The 16,466-nt window shown below is 40.2% G+C and overlaps 2 protein-coding genes across 3 annotated transcripts in view; both read left to right on the top strand.

Annotated features, from left to right (window-relative positions):
* The window catches only part of LOC139413827 (phosphatidylinositol-3,5-bisphosphate 3-phosphatase MTMR14-like), a 33,059-nt gene extending 29,636 nt beyond the window's left edge, over window positions 1-3,423 (top strand). The window contains exon 19 of one of the 2 annotated variants that reach the window (XM_071161617.1): window positions 117-3,423. In XM_071161617.1, the coding sequence (XP_071017718.1) occupies window positions 117-297 (181 nt within the window). In that variant the 3' untranslated portion in view covers window positions 298-3,423. The remainder of the gene's footprint in view (window positions 1-116) is intronic. The other variant, XM_071161618.1, reaches the window with a different exon arrangement.
* A 561-nt stretch (window positions 3,424-3,984) lies between these two features.
* The window catches only part of LOC139413830 (copine-9-like), a 134,628-nt gene continuing 122,146 nt past the window's right edge, over window positions 3,985-16,466 (top strand). The window contains exon 1 of the mRNA XM_071161619.1: window positions 3,985-4,063. Within this exon, the coding sequence (XP_071017720.1) occupies window positions 3,987-4,063 (77 nt within the window). The 5' untranslated portion in view covers window positions 3,985-3,986. The remainder of the gene's footprint in view (window positions 4,064-16,466) is intronic.

The following is a 16,466-nucleotide window of genomic DNA, read 5'->3' as shown; positions in this document are numbered from 1 at the left end:
CCTCTCCTCTCTAACTTGTTTACTGTCTTCTCCTATCTTTCGCTCCACCCCCCCCCTTCTCCTTCTCTCATCCCTGTCTCTCATCCCTGTCTCTCATCCCTGTCTCTCTCTCCCAGTTGCCCGTCCCCCTCGGAGCGTCAGGCTCGCCTGGAGACTGTGAGGGAGGTGTTCCTGGCTGCCTACAGCTCCACCGTGGGCCTCAAGTCCAGCGCTCCCAGCCCCTCCGGTGCCATCTCAGGCCTCCTGGAGCAGTTTGCCCGTGGCGTGGGCCTCCGGGGCACCAACAGCATCGTCTGATCTAGGGTCAGGTCTCCCCACCCCAAATGTGAACTCCAGGCCCGTAATCATTGTATTCATAAAGTGTCTCAGAGTAGGAATGCTGATATAGGATCAGTTTTTCCTGTTAGATCATATGGACAGGAAGGCCTGATTCTAGATCAGCACTCCTACCGTGAGGCTCTGTGAATATGGGCCCTGACCCCCCCACCCCACCCCTCTCCCACTAAATCCCGTCCTATTGAATTGCGGTCCACAATCCGCATTCATCTCCATCAAAGGAAGATGCATCTCGTATGGACTCTAATAAAAATAAAAAGTGCCAAACTTTTCTACTCTATTCAGGGGTTGAAGTGTCCTTTTATATTTGTTGCTTTAAAAGTGTTTTTAATTATTTTTTATATATATATACACATCTCAAACATTACATACCCTGGGTTTATTTTGTTCTTTAATTTCTCTTTTAAAAATATATATTTTTTTATTCATGCATTTCCAACTTTCTCTCTGGAGTTATTCCTTTTTTGTTTGCCACACATTTTTTGGTCGATTCAGGGAGTGTCTGGGGGGGTGGCCATGTCAGCCACACAATAAGAGACAGATGACCATTGTACTTTAACGTATGGAGCATTTTTCTTATGGATTCAGTGCTATGAGTGTGGTCAGAGTAAAATTGACTTGTTACATGCAGAGCATTCAAAGCATATTATGTGGAGTTATTTCTTTTCTGTTTTTAAAGTAATTATTTTGGATTTAACGTGCCGATCCGTCCTAAATCGAAGACACCACACTTCTCTGTAGTGAACGAACACTCAAAAAAATCTGCTATTCAGTGCCGAATCAGAAGCTGCTATTCGGTGCCGAATCAGAAGCTGCTATTCGGTGCCGAATCAGAAGCTGCTATTCGGTGCCGAATCAGAAGGAAGCGTTAACATATAATTGTAGTGCGTACTGTGGTTGTCAACAAACAGCACTAGCTAAGTGTGTCAGGGCAATAGAAACATGCCGTTTCTATTTGGAATAGAAAAGTCATATCAAGCTGGATGTAGCTTAATTCTGTAGAATTGAATATGTTGAATCCTATCAGCCTATTTTTGAATTGGTTACTGGTTTTTGATAATTCGACTTTTAAAGTCTGTTAAGTCACTTTTACGTGCAGAAATTGAAACAAAGAAATGTTGTGTTGTTGCCATACAAAACATTTTCACATGGTCTTCAGTATATCTATGTGCACATACACACCATCATTAGACTGGTCCCAGACCTGTTTGTGCTGTCATGCTGACTCCTACGGTTGTGGCGTGAACAGATCCAGGTGACACCATTACCTGGGCTTCAGACCACATACCAGAAGCCAGGCCTATTAGTTGGCTGCGTTGAAAGTTCTTTAAAAGTCCTTCACAAGGTTTAGATTTGAGCCCACTTCTGACAGCTATTCGTATGCTTGGTCACTTCATCTCTCAACTTTTTTTCTCTCAGTTGTGCGACATGATGGCTCCGAGCCACCCTGCTATCAGCCTTTGTTATCATTTTATGTACTTTGTGGCTGCGTTCCAGACCGACTACATTGCAGTCGGCTCGCAACACCTGGATAGGTGTTAAACATATAATCTTACTGCATCAGATCTAGCAATCTGAAACCTGACTGTACAGTCAAAGACATGGCACAGAACCATTGGTCAGTGCGAGCGGCATGACTGCAATGTAGTCAGCCTGGAACATGACCTCTCTTTGTGACTTAAGCCCCTGGAGGTAGTGTGGGAGACATCTCTTTACAAGTTTTAAATCTAGATCTGTCTCGTTACGCTACACAAGTATCTCTTCTGGACCTAGTTTGTCCTCAAAGTAGTATAAAGAGGCCCTAACATTGTTAATAATAAAGTCAGCTAGTTTTCCTAACATTGACAGTATTGTCAGACTAGCTACATTATCCATATTGAGAAGATTGTAATTGTCAAAAAAAGGATTTGTTGCCATGTTTTGGTTGAAAAGGTAAAAGCTTAGTCCGTGGTGAAACGTCTCAACTCCGTTTCCCACTTGTAATTGCGACATGGAGGGTCTTTCAATTGAAATGTCCAACTCGGAACTAGAAGATTCCGATAACTTCTAGCACTTGAACACTTCATTAATGGCCTAGTAAAAGCTCTCTTATTGCTGCATGAGCCAGTGGACTGGATCAGTTCGCTGCCACTGAACAGGGATCTCTCCCTATCCATCCTATCCTCTCCATGTTCTCAGTTCCTCTTTGAGATCCGAAACAAGCCTTTCAGATCAGGAAGATGAGACTTTGGCCACGATTTAAGGATATTGGTGCGAGATGTTACCTTTTCTAGAGTACTCTCACTTGTCAACCAGTGTGCGGACTGATGCAATATTGTACATCTGGGTATACCTCAATTGTCCATTCTCTGTCTCATTCAATCTTCCAACAGTATTTTTTATTTAACCTTTATTTAACTAGGAAAGTCAGTTAAAAGAACAAATTCGTATTTACAATGACGGCCTACACCGTCCAAACCCGGACTTCATTGGAAGCTTACCTGGTTGCTTTCACTGTCTAATCCTTTAAAATCAAAAATAAACCACTCCTCCCACCTGAATTTGAGAGATGTTTACTTTTTTATTGTGTTATTTTATTTTACTACCATCATATCCTGTACTAATCAACTCTGATATTCAATATTTCTCTGGTATGATAAATTATATGTCCATGGTAGGATACATTGGTGGCACTTGGTTCTATTCCTATAGGTCCCTGTTGGTGGCTATAGGCAGCCCTCCAGCCCTAGAGCCCCTAGATTGTTTACAGTTGATCCATACCACTCACTTCACACTGGGCACTTACCTTTTAGAATTACACAAGCACCTCAAGCGATTGTTCAACTCATCCATGTTTTTGCATGTCATTTCCCCAACTAATTAAAACTAGTTGAATATAGTACATTTAGTATGATTATTATTGTTTTGTTGTACCCCTCTTGATTTGACTGAAATGCTTCGTTGCACACTCATTTTACTTCTATTGTCTGTGTCAATAGATTGACATGTTTTTATTTTATCATGTTTGTTCCTTTTTAAATTGCTCTTTAATTGAGAAAGGTGAATTGATCTGCAGGTGGTAATTATGAATAAAGAAGAAACAAAGGTTTGTTTGTATGTACAATCATTTCTACCCTGAATCATTGGTCCTATATTTTAGACTTTAAAAGATGTGCAGAGAAACAGGCCACTGGCTATAGATTGGCTCTGCTGGCTGTTCTGATTTTCACATTCTCTGCAAACCCAGTGTTTTAATGACAGATATCATATAATTCATTATGATTAGAAAACACACTTTAATGCCGCATTAACTTGAAATCCAACATTCTGCTGCCAACAACTTCTGGAAGGCTCTGCTTCCACCTGCCGATGGTTAAACAGAAATATGGAGCGAAGGACCCGTCCGTGCTTTCCAGTGACGCGCACAACGTTCTGTCGCGCTCCTCCACCACACCATGGAACGTCTCGAGCGCTGCCCAACCTGCCTCACCCACAGGTATGCACCTCGCGCTCAACTCTGAAGACGTTTGTCAACAAACGCAGCTATTTGGTGCCTTTGTCTCTTTTTTCCAGGCGAAGGGAGATATTTTCAAACCAAATATCGACCAAGAGTAGTGGCTGAACATCGTTGAGAAGTTCACATTGAAGAGGAACTGATCTAAAGCTTGACCATGGCCACAATTGGGGACTTCGACCCGCTCAACTCCACCGTACCTGCGACGAAAATTGAACTTACTGTCTCGTGCAGGTAAGACCAGTATAATCACAACGTATCCAATAGTCATTATTGAAAAGAAGATATTATATTTACGCAGTTGATAATGTTTAATGATAGTCTGTCAACGGGAATGAGTGCTGTAGCCTGTAACGTTATCTTATTTGGCACGGAGATGTTTGTGAATCTATCTTTTGCAGGTAATTAGTATTTCAACTATTCTCAAACGTCTGTTGGCTAATAGTCGTAATTTCAAAACATTTTAGCTCTAAGTGTCTTTGTATCTCTGCGCAGAACTCGGACGCTTGCAAGGAATTTGCATTAAAAGTGGGTGTAGAGCTACGTGGGGGTAGAGCAGCATAACTGTATTTATTCTGAGTGACTTCGAGAGAGCTCCAACGGGCGAACTCGCAGATCACATGGATAGGTTATGGATATTAATACGCCACCGTCCATGTTCCTGTCACATTCAAATCCGCTAGACGGGGTGTGTGAGAGGAAGGAGTGGGTGCCCACATTTTATTCAGGTCAGGAGTGCCGTGCGCACTTCTTCATCACTTATTTTCACAGTGAAACTTTGCATGTCCAAGAAGACCACTGGAATCGAGATTGAGTCCTAACCAATGCCTTGATTCATAGTGTTTGACCTGGTTAACACAAGTAGGCCCTATACAGCCTAGTTGTCTTAAAGCCTGTTGGAGCACTGAGCTTGGTGAATCTTAGTCCGTATTTAGTTGTTACCTAGGCCTACTTATAAAGAATAAACAAGACAAATGAGATTGTATTTAAAATGAATGTTTAGCCTATGATTGTGATTTAACCAACGTCTAACTTGAAAAATAGAGCAATATATATGTTGGTTAAATCACAGGCTAAACGTTCCTTTTAAATACAATCCCATTAATTCATGACGTCTCTTCAGACACTGAAAGGGAAATACAGTTGAAGTCGGAAGTTTACATACACTTAGGTTGGAGTCATAAAAACTTGTTTTTCAACCACTCCACAAATTTCTTGTTTACAAACTATAGTTTTGGCAAGTCGGTTAGGACATCTACTTTGTGCATGACACAAGTAATTTTTCCAACAATAGTTTACAGATTATTTCACTTATAATTCACTGTATCACAATTCCAGTGGGTCAGAAGTTTACATATACTAAGTTGACTGTGCCTTTTAAACAGCTTGGAAAATTCCAGAAAATTACGATATGGTTTTATAAGCTTCTGATAAACTAATTGACATCATTTGAGTCAATTGGAGGTGTACCTGTGGATGTATTTCAAGGCCTACCTTCAAACTCAGTGCCTTTTTGCTTGACATCATGGGGAAATCAAAAGAAATCAGCCAAGACCTCAGAAAACAAAATGCAGACCTCCACAAGTCTGGTTCATCCTTGGGAGCAATTTCCAAATGCCTGAAGGTACCACGTTCACCTGTACAAACAATAGTACGCAAGTATGAACACCATGGGACCACGCAGCCGTCATATAGCTCAGGAAGGAGACGTGGTCTGTCTCCTAGAGATGAATGTACTATGGTGCGAGAAGTGCCAATCAATCCCAGAACAACAGCAAAGGACCTTCTGAAGATGCTGGAGGAAACGGTACAAAAGTATCTATATCCACAGTAAAACGGGTCCTATATCGACATAACCTGAAAGGCCGCTCAGCAAAGAAGAAGCCACTGCTCCAAAACAGACATAAAAAAGCCAGACTACGGTTTGCAACTGCACATGGGGACAAAGATTGTACCTTTTGGAGAAATGTCCTCTGGTCTGATGAAACAAAAAAATAACTGTTTGGCCCTAATTACCATTGTTATGTTTGGCGGAAAAAGGGGGAGGCAGCATCATGTTGTGGGGGTGCTTTACTGCAGGAGGGACTGGTGCAATTCACAAAATAGATGTCATCATGAGGGAGGAAAATTCTGTGGATATATTGAAGCAACATCTCAAGACATCAGTCAGGAAGTTAAAGCTTGGTCACAAATATGGATCTTCCAAATGGACAGTGAACCCATGCATACTTCCAAAGTTGTGGAAAAATGGCTTAAGGACAACAAAGTCAAGTTATTGGAGTGGCCATCACAAAGCCCTGATCTCAATCCTACAGAAAAATTGTTGGTGTAACGGATGTGAAATGGCTAGCTAGTTAGCGGGGGTGCGCACTAAATAGCATTTCAATCGGTGACGTCACTTGCTCTGAGACATTGAAGTAGTGGTTCTCCTTGCTCTGCAAGGGCTGTGGCTTTTGTGGAGCGATGGGTAATGATGCTTCGTGGGTGACTGTTGTTGATGTGTGCAGAGGGTCCCTGGTTCGCGCCCGGGTATGGGCGAAGGGACGGTCTAAAGTTATACTGTTACATTGGCAGAACTGAAAAAGCGTGTGCGAGCAAGAAGGCCTACATACCTGACTCAGTTACACCAGCTCTGTCAGGAGGAATGGGCCAAAATTCACCCAACTTATTGTGGGAAACTTATGGAAAGCTACCCAAAACGCTTGACCCAAGTTAAACAATTTAAAGGCAATGCTACCAAATACTAATTGAGTGTTTGTAAACGTCAGACCCACTGGGAATCTGATGAAAGAAATAAAAGTTGAAATAAATAATTATCTCTACTATTATTCTGACATTTCACATTCTTAAAATAAAGTGGTGATCCTAATTGACCTAAGACAGGACATTTTTACTAAGATTAAATGTCAGGAATTGTGAAAACTGAGTTTAAATGTATTTGGCTAAGGTGTATGTAAACTTCCGACTTCAATTGTACCTAGTCAGTTGTACAGCTGAATGCATTCAACTGAAATCTGTCTTCAACATTTAACCCAACCTCTCTGAATCAGAGAGGTGCGGGAGGCTGTCTTAATTGACATCCACGTAATCGACGCCCGGGGAACAGAGCGGCAGGTGACAGATTTTTACCTTGTCAGCTCGGGGATTCGATCCAGCAACCTTTCGGTTACTGGCCCAATGCTCCTTCCCGCCAGGCTACCTGCCTCCCCCAGTTGAAAACAGTTTAACATTTTTTTAGATTAGAGTAGGCTGCATCATCGGCTGGCTGCAAGTCTAGATTGAAATGAAATGGCCTACAAAAGTAACATCCTTTAAAGAAACCTGTTTGGGTGACAAATGTAAATAACTTGTCGAGTTGAGCATTTTCAGCCTACCTCGGCCCATGGAACAGACAGGGCTGGTCTTGAGGGTGACGGGGGGTGGCAAGGGGGGATTGTCTTCGCTGCCTGACACTGACAGAATGGGGTTGGGTGAATTCCCCCCTGAAACACACTCCATGGCAACTAGGCATCAGCTGTGAATATGAGAGAGTACTTGGCGCATAGAGACCCACAGGGTCTTGACAGCCAAACTCAGAAAAATACATGAATAATCAAAACAAACAGGCCATAGTCTGGCCAGTTAATTCAATATATATTTTTTTAGGGGGTAGATCAGCTTTAATATTGCAGATAGATTGTGGCTTCTATCCATTTAATTATCCGCATTTCCAATCCCCCATATATTTTGCGGGTAAATATATATTTTGTGTATATATTTTCCTTCTTTATCTTTTCCCCCTAATCCTACCATCCCTCCCCTAATTGGAGTAAACGAATGGACTACAATACTTAGGCTTCTACTTCCAGTTTATACATACTATATACATTTTACAGACACAGTATATTTTAGATTAGTTATCTTTTCTTTTTCTTTTTTTCAAATGACCCAGCGGTGCTATTTGCATAGTTACCTCCAGGTAAATGTTGTCATTCTTCAGCCATTCCTGAACCTCAACCAAAAACAAGCTACATATGGGCAGTATCAAAACAAGTGATTTAATGATTCCGTCTCTCCCCAGCAAAATCTGCAAAGATGGTTGTATCCCCCATATACACTACATGACCAAAAGTATGTGGACACCTGCTAATTGAAAACCTAATTACAAAATCATGAGCATTAAGGTTGAGTTTGTCCCCCCCTTTGCTGCTATAACAGCCTCCACTCTTCTAGGAAGGCTTTCCACTAGATGTATGAACATTGCTGTGGGGACTTGCTTCCATTCAGCCACGAGCATTAGTGAGGTCGGGCACTGATGGCTATTAGGCCTGGCTCGCAGTTGGCGTTCCAATTCAACCCAAAGGTTTTGGATGGGGTTGAGGTCAGGGCTCTGTGCAGGCCAGTCAAGTTCTTCCACACTGATCTCGATAAACCATTTCTGTATGGACCTCGCTTTGTTCACTGGGGGGGGCATTGTCATGCTGAAACAGGAAAGGACCTTCCCCAAACTTTTGCCACAAAGTTGGAAGCACAGAATCATCTAGAATGCTGTAGCATTACCCTTCACTGGAAGTGGCCTAGCCCAAAACATGAAAAACAGCTACAGACAATTATTCCACCAAACTTTACAGTTGACACTATGCATTGGGGCAGGTAGCATTCTCCTGGATTCCGCCAAACCCAAATTAGTCTGTCGGAATGCCAGATGGTGAAGCGTGATTCATCACTCCAGAGAACACGTTTCCACTGCTCCAGAGTGGCGGCGAGCTTTACACCACTCCAGGCGATGCTAGGCATTGCACATGGTGATCTTAGGCTTGTCTGCAGCTGCTCAGCCATGGACACCTATTTCATGATGCTCCCGATGAACAGTTATTGTGCTGACGTTGCTTCCACAGGCAGTTTGGAACTCAGTAGTGATTGTTGCAATTGAGGACAAACTATTTTTACGCGCTTCAGCACTCGGCGGTACCGTTCTGTGAGCTTGTGTGGCCTTCCACTTCACAACTGAACCGTTGTTGCTCCTAGACGTTTCCACTTCACAATGATAGCACTTACAGTTGACTGGGCCATCTCTAGCAGGGCAGAAATTTGATGAAATCACTTGTTGGAAAGGTGGCATCCTATGACAGTGCCACGTTGAAAGATTGCATGGTTGTGTGCTCAATTGAATACACACGTCAGCAATGGGTGTGGCTGAAATAACCAAATCCAATAATTTGAAGGGGTGTCAACATATTTTTGTATATAAAATGTTATTGTTTGCAAGAATTTTGTATAATCGTTTCAATTGAAAAACTCTAAGTTTTGAATCCGGCGTCATTTTGTGTAACAGTTCATAAACCATGTGCCATGGAATAGGTACATAAAAAATCTATTCCCAACTATTTTGCAACCTGCATGGCACAGCTGTCACTTTTTTGGTCCTTAAATTAAACTGGTGTACTTTGTCTTATGTATCACAATTTTCTTTAGCCAGTTTCTGTCTTTAATGTGAGGCGACAGACCAGTTCCCTTCTCTTCACCCCCTTCCAGTCTTCCCTTTTAGCAGAAATGCTGAAATTTTGGATAGAGCAGACATTTCCATGTGTGACAACTCCACCAGTCATTTTTATGATATAATTTACCAAGATTATACAGTTTTAAATCATTTTCCCCCAGAATATATATATTTTTTAACAATTCGTATTTGAGTTTAACCATATTTGTTGTAATATTTCTTCGGTCTTTTCTGGTGGATTAAACTTAAATTTGAACCAACTTTCTATGGTTTGTTTTTAAAATGGCTATATTTTGGAGATTATTTAATTTTCAAATAACCAAAAGTAAGCGGTTGTAATCTGAATAAAGGAAAAAAGACCATTCTTGAACACGGGGTGACACATTATTTGTTTGTGATCCAATACCTACATAATAATACACTTATCATAATCCTGAGAGGTTTGAAACATTTTCTAGATCCTCTATGAGACTATGGAGGGATCCAAATTATGGATTAAAATGAAAGCATGAATCATCAGCGTACAATGACACCTTTGTTTTTAGCCCTGAATTTCTAGCCGTTTGATATTATTTTTGGATCAGATTTTAACAGCTAACATTTCAATGGACATAATAAATAGATATGCCGATAGTGGACAACCTTGTTTTATTCCTCTTGACAGTTGAATACTTTCTGAGAAGTGGCCATTATTTACTATACACCTAGGGTTACTATACATAACTGTAAGCCATTGTATAAGAGATTCTCCAAAATATAAATATTCCAGGCATTTATGTATAACTTCCAGTTGTATCAAAAGCATTTTCAAAGTCAGCTATGAATACCAGGCCTGGTTTCCCGGATTTTTCATAGCGTTCTATTTTTTCCAGTACTTGTCTTATATTACCTCCAATGTATCGCCCATATAAAAAGCCTGTCTGATTACGATTAATAATATCCGACAATATAATTAAAAAAGGTATGCACACCACTGAAAGGGGCCTCCAATTTTTCAAATGGACTAGATATTTTAAAATTACCACTTGGTTCCTGTTTCAATAATAGTGAAATCAGACCTCCTTGAGTATTGGATAGCCTGTAATTTTTTAAGAGTGGTTAAAACATGCTAATAACGGTCCTCTGAGTACATGAACAAATATTTGATATACCTCAACTGGTATGCCACCCAGCCCTGAAGTTTTCCTGGACTTAAAGGCTTTAATTGCATCAATAAATTCCTCCTCTGTAATTTGTCCTCCACATGAGTATTTCTGTACAGCTGTTAATTTAACATTATTAATAGAAAAAAATCCATACAATTAATTTTGGTTAGTGGAGATGGAAACTGAAACTAAAACATATGCTTAAAGTACTTTACTTCCTCTTTCAAAATATAATTTAGTGAATCATGGATGACTCCATCATTTGTAACGACTTTCTGTAAATTATTTTTGGTAGCATTTCTATGTTGAAGATAAAAATTTCATTTGGTGAATTTTCATATTCCATCCAGTTTGCTTTATTTTTTATAACACATTACTCTTGATCTTTCTTAAATCCAGTTATTTTTGTTTATTTCCTAACTTATTTGGTGCCTTTCTGGTACAGTTTTTTTTTTGCTTTCTATCTATACTGTTAGTCCCTCTATTTCCCTTTGTTAATAGTAAGTATTTTGACCTAAAGTACTTCGGTTTTAAAGATGAGTATTGAATTGCATGGCCTCTAAAGACACATTTTAAAAGTGTCCCATACAATAAGGGGATCTGCTGTGATTATGTTATATTGGAATAAGTTTGTTTATAAATTCTTGGTCTTGGTTAAAATCAATCAATAAAATGTATTTAAAATGCTCTTCTTACATCAGCTGATGTCACAACGTGCTGTACAGAAACCCAGCCTAAAACCCCAAACAGCAAGCAATGCAGGCGTAGAAGCACAGTGGCTAGGAAAAACTCCATAGAAAGGCCAGAACCTTGGAAGAAACCTAGAGAGGAACCAGGCTATGAGGGGTGGCCAGTCCTCTTCTGGCTGTGCCGGGTGGAGATTATAACAGAACATGGCCAAGATGTTCAAATGTTCATAGATGACCAGCAGGGTCAAATAATAATCACAGTGGTTGTAGAGGGTGCAACTGGTCAGCACATCAGGAGTAAATGTCTGTTGGCTTTTCATAGCCGATCATTCAGAGTATCTCTACCGCTCCTGCTGTCTCTAGAGAGTTGAAAACAGCAGGTCTGGGAAAGGTAGAACGTCCGGTGAACAGGTCAGGGTTCCATAGCCGCAGGCAGAACAGTTGAACCTGGAGCAGCAGCATGACCAGGTGGACTGGGGACAGCAAGGAGTCATCAGGCCAGGTAGTCCTAAGGCATGGTTCTAGGGCTCAGGTCCTCCGAGAGAGAGAAAGAAAGAGAATTAGAGACGGCATACTTAAATTCACACAAGACACGGATAAGACAGGAGAAATACTCCAGATATAACAGACTGACCCTAGCCCCCCAACACAAACTATTGCAGCATAAATACTGGAGGTTGAGAAAGGAGGGGTCGGGAGACCCTTCTTGCCATCCAATAGGCATTGGTTACATTTCAAAAAACCTCGCCCACGTGGAAATTCTGTAAGAGTAATGTGTATGCCAATTATTTAATGGTCTGACCCCATTCTGTCCCCTATCAACACTTTTTAAAATGTATTTATTTTTAAAAATCTTTTGGTGTCCGAGAGAATGACCTAAGAAAGTAGTCAAGATGACTAGCTTAATTGAGCCTCTGCCATATTTATCTCACTAGGTCAGGATATTTAAGCCTCCATACGGTATATCCACTAGTTCTAATATATGTTTTCTTTACATTCCATTGAGGTATATAAAAACGTATTATAATCTCACACCCTAACAATAGTCTTGAATTGCCTGTAGGCTTGATAAACGATTATTAGATATTTTCAAAGAAGCGTGGATTATCATTATTTGGACCTTTATAGATTAAGGAACCAAATCTGTTTATGGTCCGATAACATATTTAAAAGAATCCATCTACCTTTAAAACTTCTTGCTCCTACTTGAGACGCAGATGTCTCAAGTAGACACCTGGAAATGCAAATGCGCTACGCTAAATGCTAAATGTACTCGTTAAAACTCAAACCTTAATCAAAATTCACATGCAGGGTATTGAATTAAAGCTACACTCGTTGTGAACCTAGCCAACAAGTCAGATTTTTAAAATGCTTTTCGGCGAAAGCATGAGAAGCTATTATCTGATAGCATGCAACACCTCAAAATGCCTGAATGCGACGTAAACAAAGACTTTGCTTATCCGGCGCCACACAAAACGCAGAAATAAAATATAAAACATTCATTACCTTTGACGAGCTTCTTTCTTGGCACTCCTATATGCCCCATAAACATCACTATTGGGTCTTTTTTTCGTTTAAATCGGTCCATATATACCCAAAATAGCTTTCAATGGAAGCTGTGTCATTCAGAAAAAAACATCGTTTTTAAACGCTGCGTCATTTTTTAAAATTAAAAAAGTTGACGATAAACTTTCACAAAACACTTCAAAATACTTTTGTAATCCAACTTTAGGTATTAGTAAACGTTTATAATCTATCAAAATGATTACAGGGCGATGTATATTCAATAGCTCCTCGTCTGCAAATCAATGGCTGCCAATGTGCACATTGAAAACATCCTGGTGGAGACCGGAAGAAACGGAATCCAGTTAGTTGGATTTTCCAACAAAAAACTCCATTGAAAATGACGACAATGGCGACATCGTGTGGAATCTGTATGAATTGCATGCAGGTCGATATTACATTTTGTGCCCTTTTAACAACCCATGAAAGTGACTTATGGAAATTATTTTTAGCTTTCAGAGAGCAGTTTTTCTTGCCTTTTTCAATGAAACACACGATCTGTTATAGTCACAGCCGTGATTTAACCAGTTTTAGAAACTTCAGAGTGTTTTCTATCCACACATACTAATCATATGCATATACTATATTCCTGGCATGAGTAGCAGGACGCTGAAAAGTTGTGCGATTTTTAACAGAATGTTCGAAAAAGGAAGGGGTAGACTTAAGAGGTTTTAATATCATCACCCATTTTGACTTTCTTTGCCCATAGGAGAAGTATATTCGATCACACAACTTCATCTTAAATGGTTGAATGAGTTTCCTGTAAACAATAGAGATTTTATTCCTTCTCTTTTAGCCAGGTAAATACTGATTGTCTTTTTGTATTATCTGCTAAGCCATTACAATTATAACTGGCTATACTCATCACCATTTACCATAATGAGAAACAAGTTTGAATTCTATTTATCATAATATACTGTTTGTAAACTTACCATTACAAAGTATCATGATCATTGAGTGTCCATATAGCTTTGCCATGATATTTGCACTGCTACTGAGTAAACCTCCAATTGTTTTAAAACCTAAAACCTCCCCCCATCCCAAGTTGGGTTGTCATCCCAGTAACTAGAAGACCACCCCTGTCCAACTGGATCCCGGTGCTTTTGAGAGATTGGGACCCATCCTTTGAAAAGAGGCCACAGTGCCACCTACAGAACAGAAGCAGCCAAAAGGATTTCCAATGCCATCACCTCGATTATACTGTATACAGTTGTGTGTGATATATATATATATATATATATATATATATATACATACATACATACATACATACATACACACACACACACACACACACAGTAGCAGTCAAAAAGTTTGGACACACCTACTCATTCAAGAGTTTTTCTTTATTTGTACTATTTTCTACATTGTAGAATAATAGTGAAGACATCAAAACTATAAAATAACACACATGGAATCATGTACTAACCAAAAAAAAAGTGTCAAACAAATATACATATATTTTAGATTCTTCACCCTTTACCTGATGACAGCTTTGCACACACTTGGCATTATCTCAACCAGCTTCACCTGAAATGGTATTCCCACATATGCTGAGCACTTGTTGGCTGCTTTTCCTTCATCCCAAATCATCTTAAAAAAAATGTTTTAACCTTTGTTTAACTAGGCATGTCAGTTAAGAACAAAATCTTATTTTCAATGACAGCCTAGGAACAGTGGGTTAACTGCCTTGTTCAGGAGCAGAACGACAGATTTGTACCTTGTCAGCTCGGGAATTCGATCTTGCAACCTTTCGGTTACTAGTCCAATGCTCTAACCACTGGGTTACGCTGCCGCCCCGTCTCAATTGGGTTAACTTCTTGCGACTCTCAAACCCAGATCCGGGAGCGTAATCATCGCCTCAAACTAATTAGCATAACGCAGCGGACATAAGTCTTCCTAGAAAATCTTCCTATTCATGAAAATCACAAATTAAATATATTGAGACACAGCTTAACCTTTTGTTAATCACACTGTCATCTCAGATTTTCAAAATATGCTTTACAGCCAACGCTAGACAAGCATTTGTGTAAGTTTATCATGGCATAATGCTATGCTAGGCTCTGCTAGCAGCAGGCAACATTTTCACGAAAATAAGAAAAGCAATCAAATTAAATAATTGACCTTTGAAGAACTTTGGATGTTTTCACTCAGGAGACTCCCAGTTAGATAGCAAATGTTCCTTTTTTCCAAAAATATTATTTTTGTAGGCGAAATAGCTCCCGTTTGTTCTTCACGTTTGGCTGAGAAATCGACCGGAAAATGCGGTCACTTCAACGCCAAGCTTTTTTCCAAATTAGCTCCATAATATCGACAGAAACATGGCAAACGTTGTTTAGAATCAATCCTCAAGGTGTTTTTCACATATCTATTCGATAATATATCCGTCGGGACAATTGGTTTCTCATTAGAAGCAATTGGAATAATGGCTACCTCAGTACTTTACGCAAGATTTTCTGCGGGAGCCATCATGTGACCACTTGCTCAATGTGGTCCCTTACGGCTATTCTTCAACATAAATGCGTAACAAGACTTCACAATGCTGTAGACACCTTGGGGAATACGTAGAAAAAGCGTAAGCTCATTCGTAGCCCATTCACAGCCATATAAGGAGTCACTGGTATGAAGCGCTTTCAAAAAATGAGGCACTTCCTGATTGGATTTTTATCCGGGTTTTGCCTGTAACATCAGTTCTGTTGCACTCACAGACAATATCTTTGCAGTTTTGGAAACGTCAGAGTGTTTTCTATCCAAAGCTCAATTATATGCATAGTCGAGCATCTTGTCGTGAAAAAATATCCTGTTTAAAACTGGAATTTTTTTTATCCAAAAATGAAAATACTGCCCCCTGGTCGCAAAAGGATAAGGTCGGGTGATTGTGGAGACCAGGTCATCTGATGCAGCACTTCAAATAGCCCTTACACAGCCTGGAGGTGTGTTGGGTCATTGTCCTGTTAAAAAACAAATGATAGTCCCACTAAGCTCAAACCAGATGGGATGGCATATTGCTGCAGAATGCTGTGGTAGCCATGCTTGTTAAGTGTGCCTTGAATTCTAAATAAATCACTGACAGTGTCACCAGCAAAGCACCATCACACCTCCTCTATGCTTCACGGTGGGAACCACACATGTGGAGACCATCCATTCACCTACTCTGCGTCTCACAAAGTTGGAACCAAAAATCTCAAATTTGGACTCATCAGACCAATGGGCAGATTTCCACCTGTTGGTGTCCTTTACTAGTGGTTTCTTTGCAGCAATTTGACCATGAAGGCCTGATTCACACAGTCTCCTCTGAACAGTTGATGTTGAGATGTGTCTGTTACTTGAACTCCGTGAAGCATTTACTTGGGCTGCAATCTAAGGCTGGTAACTCTAATGTACTTATCCTCTGCAGCAGAGGTAACTCTGGGTCTTCCTTTCCTGTGGCGGTCCTCGTGAGAGCCAGTTTCATCAAAGCGCTTGATGGTTTTTGCGAATGTACTTTTTAAGAAACGTTCAAAGTTCTTAATGTTCCGTGTCTTAAATAATAATGGACTGTCGTTTCTCTTTGCTTATTTGAGCTGTTCTTGCCATAATATGGACTTGGTCTTATACCAAGTAGGGCTATCTTTTGTATACCAGCCCTACTTTGTCCCAACACCACTGACTCAAATGCATTAAGAAGGAAAGAAATTCCACAAATTAACTTTTTAAAAGGCACACCTGCTAATTGAAATGTATTCCAGGTGACTACCTCATGAAGCTGGTTGAGAGAATGC

The sequence above is a fragment of the Oncorhynchus clarkii genome, chromosome 7 (assembly GCF_045791955.1).
Source record: "Oncorhynchus clarkii lewisi isolate Uvic-CL-2024 chromosome 7, UVic_Ocla_1.0, whole genome shotgun sequence".
Taxonomy (NCBI): Eukaryota; Metazoa; Chordata; class Actinopteri; order Salmoniformes; family Salmonidae; genus Oncorhynchus; species Oncorhynchus clarkii.
The sequence above is the reverse complement of the archived record's forward strand: the minus strand, read 5'-3'. Positions and strand labels throughout refer to the sequence as shown.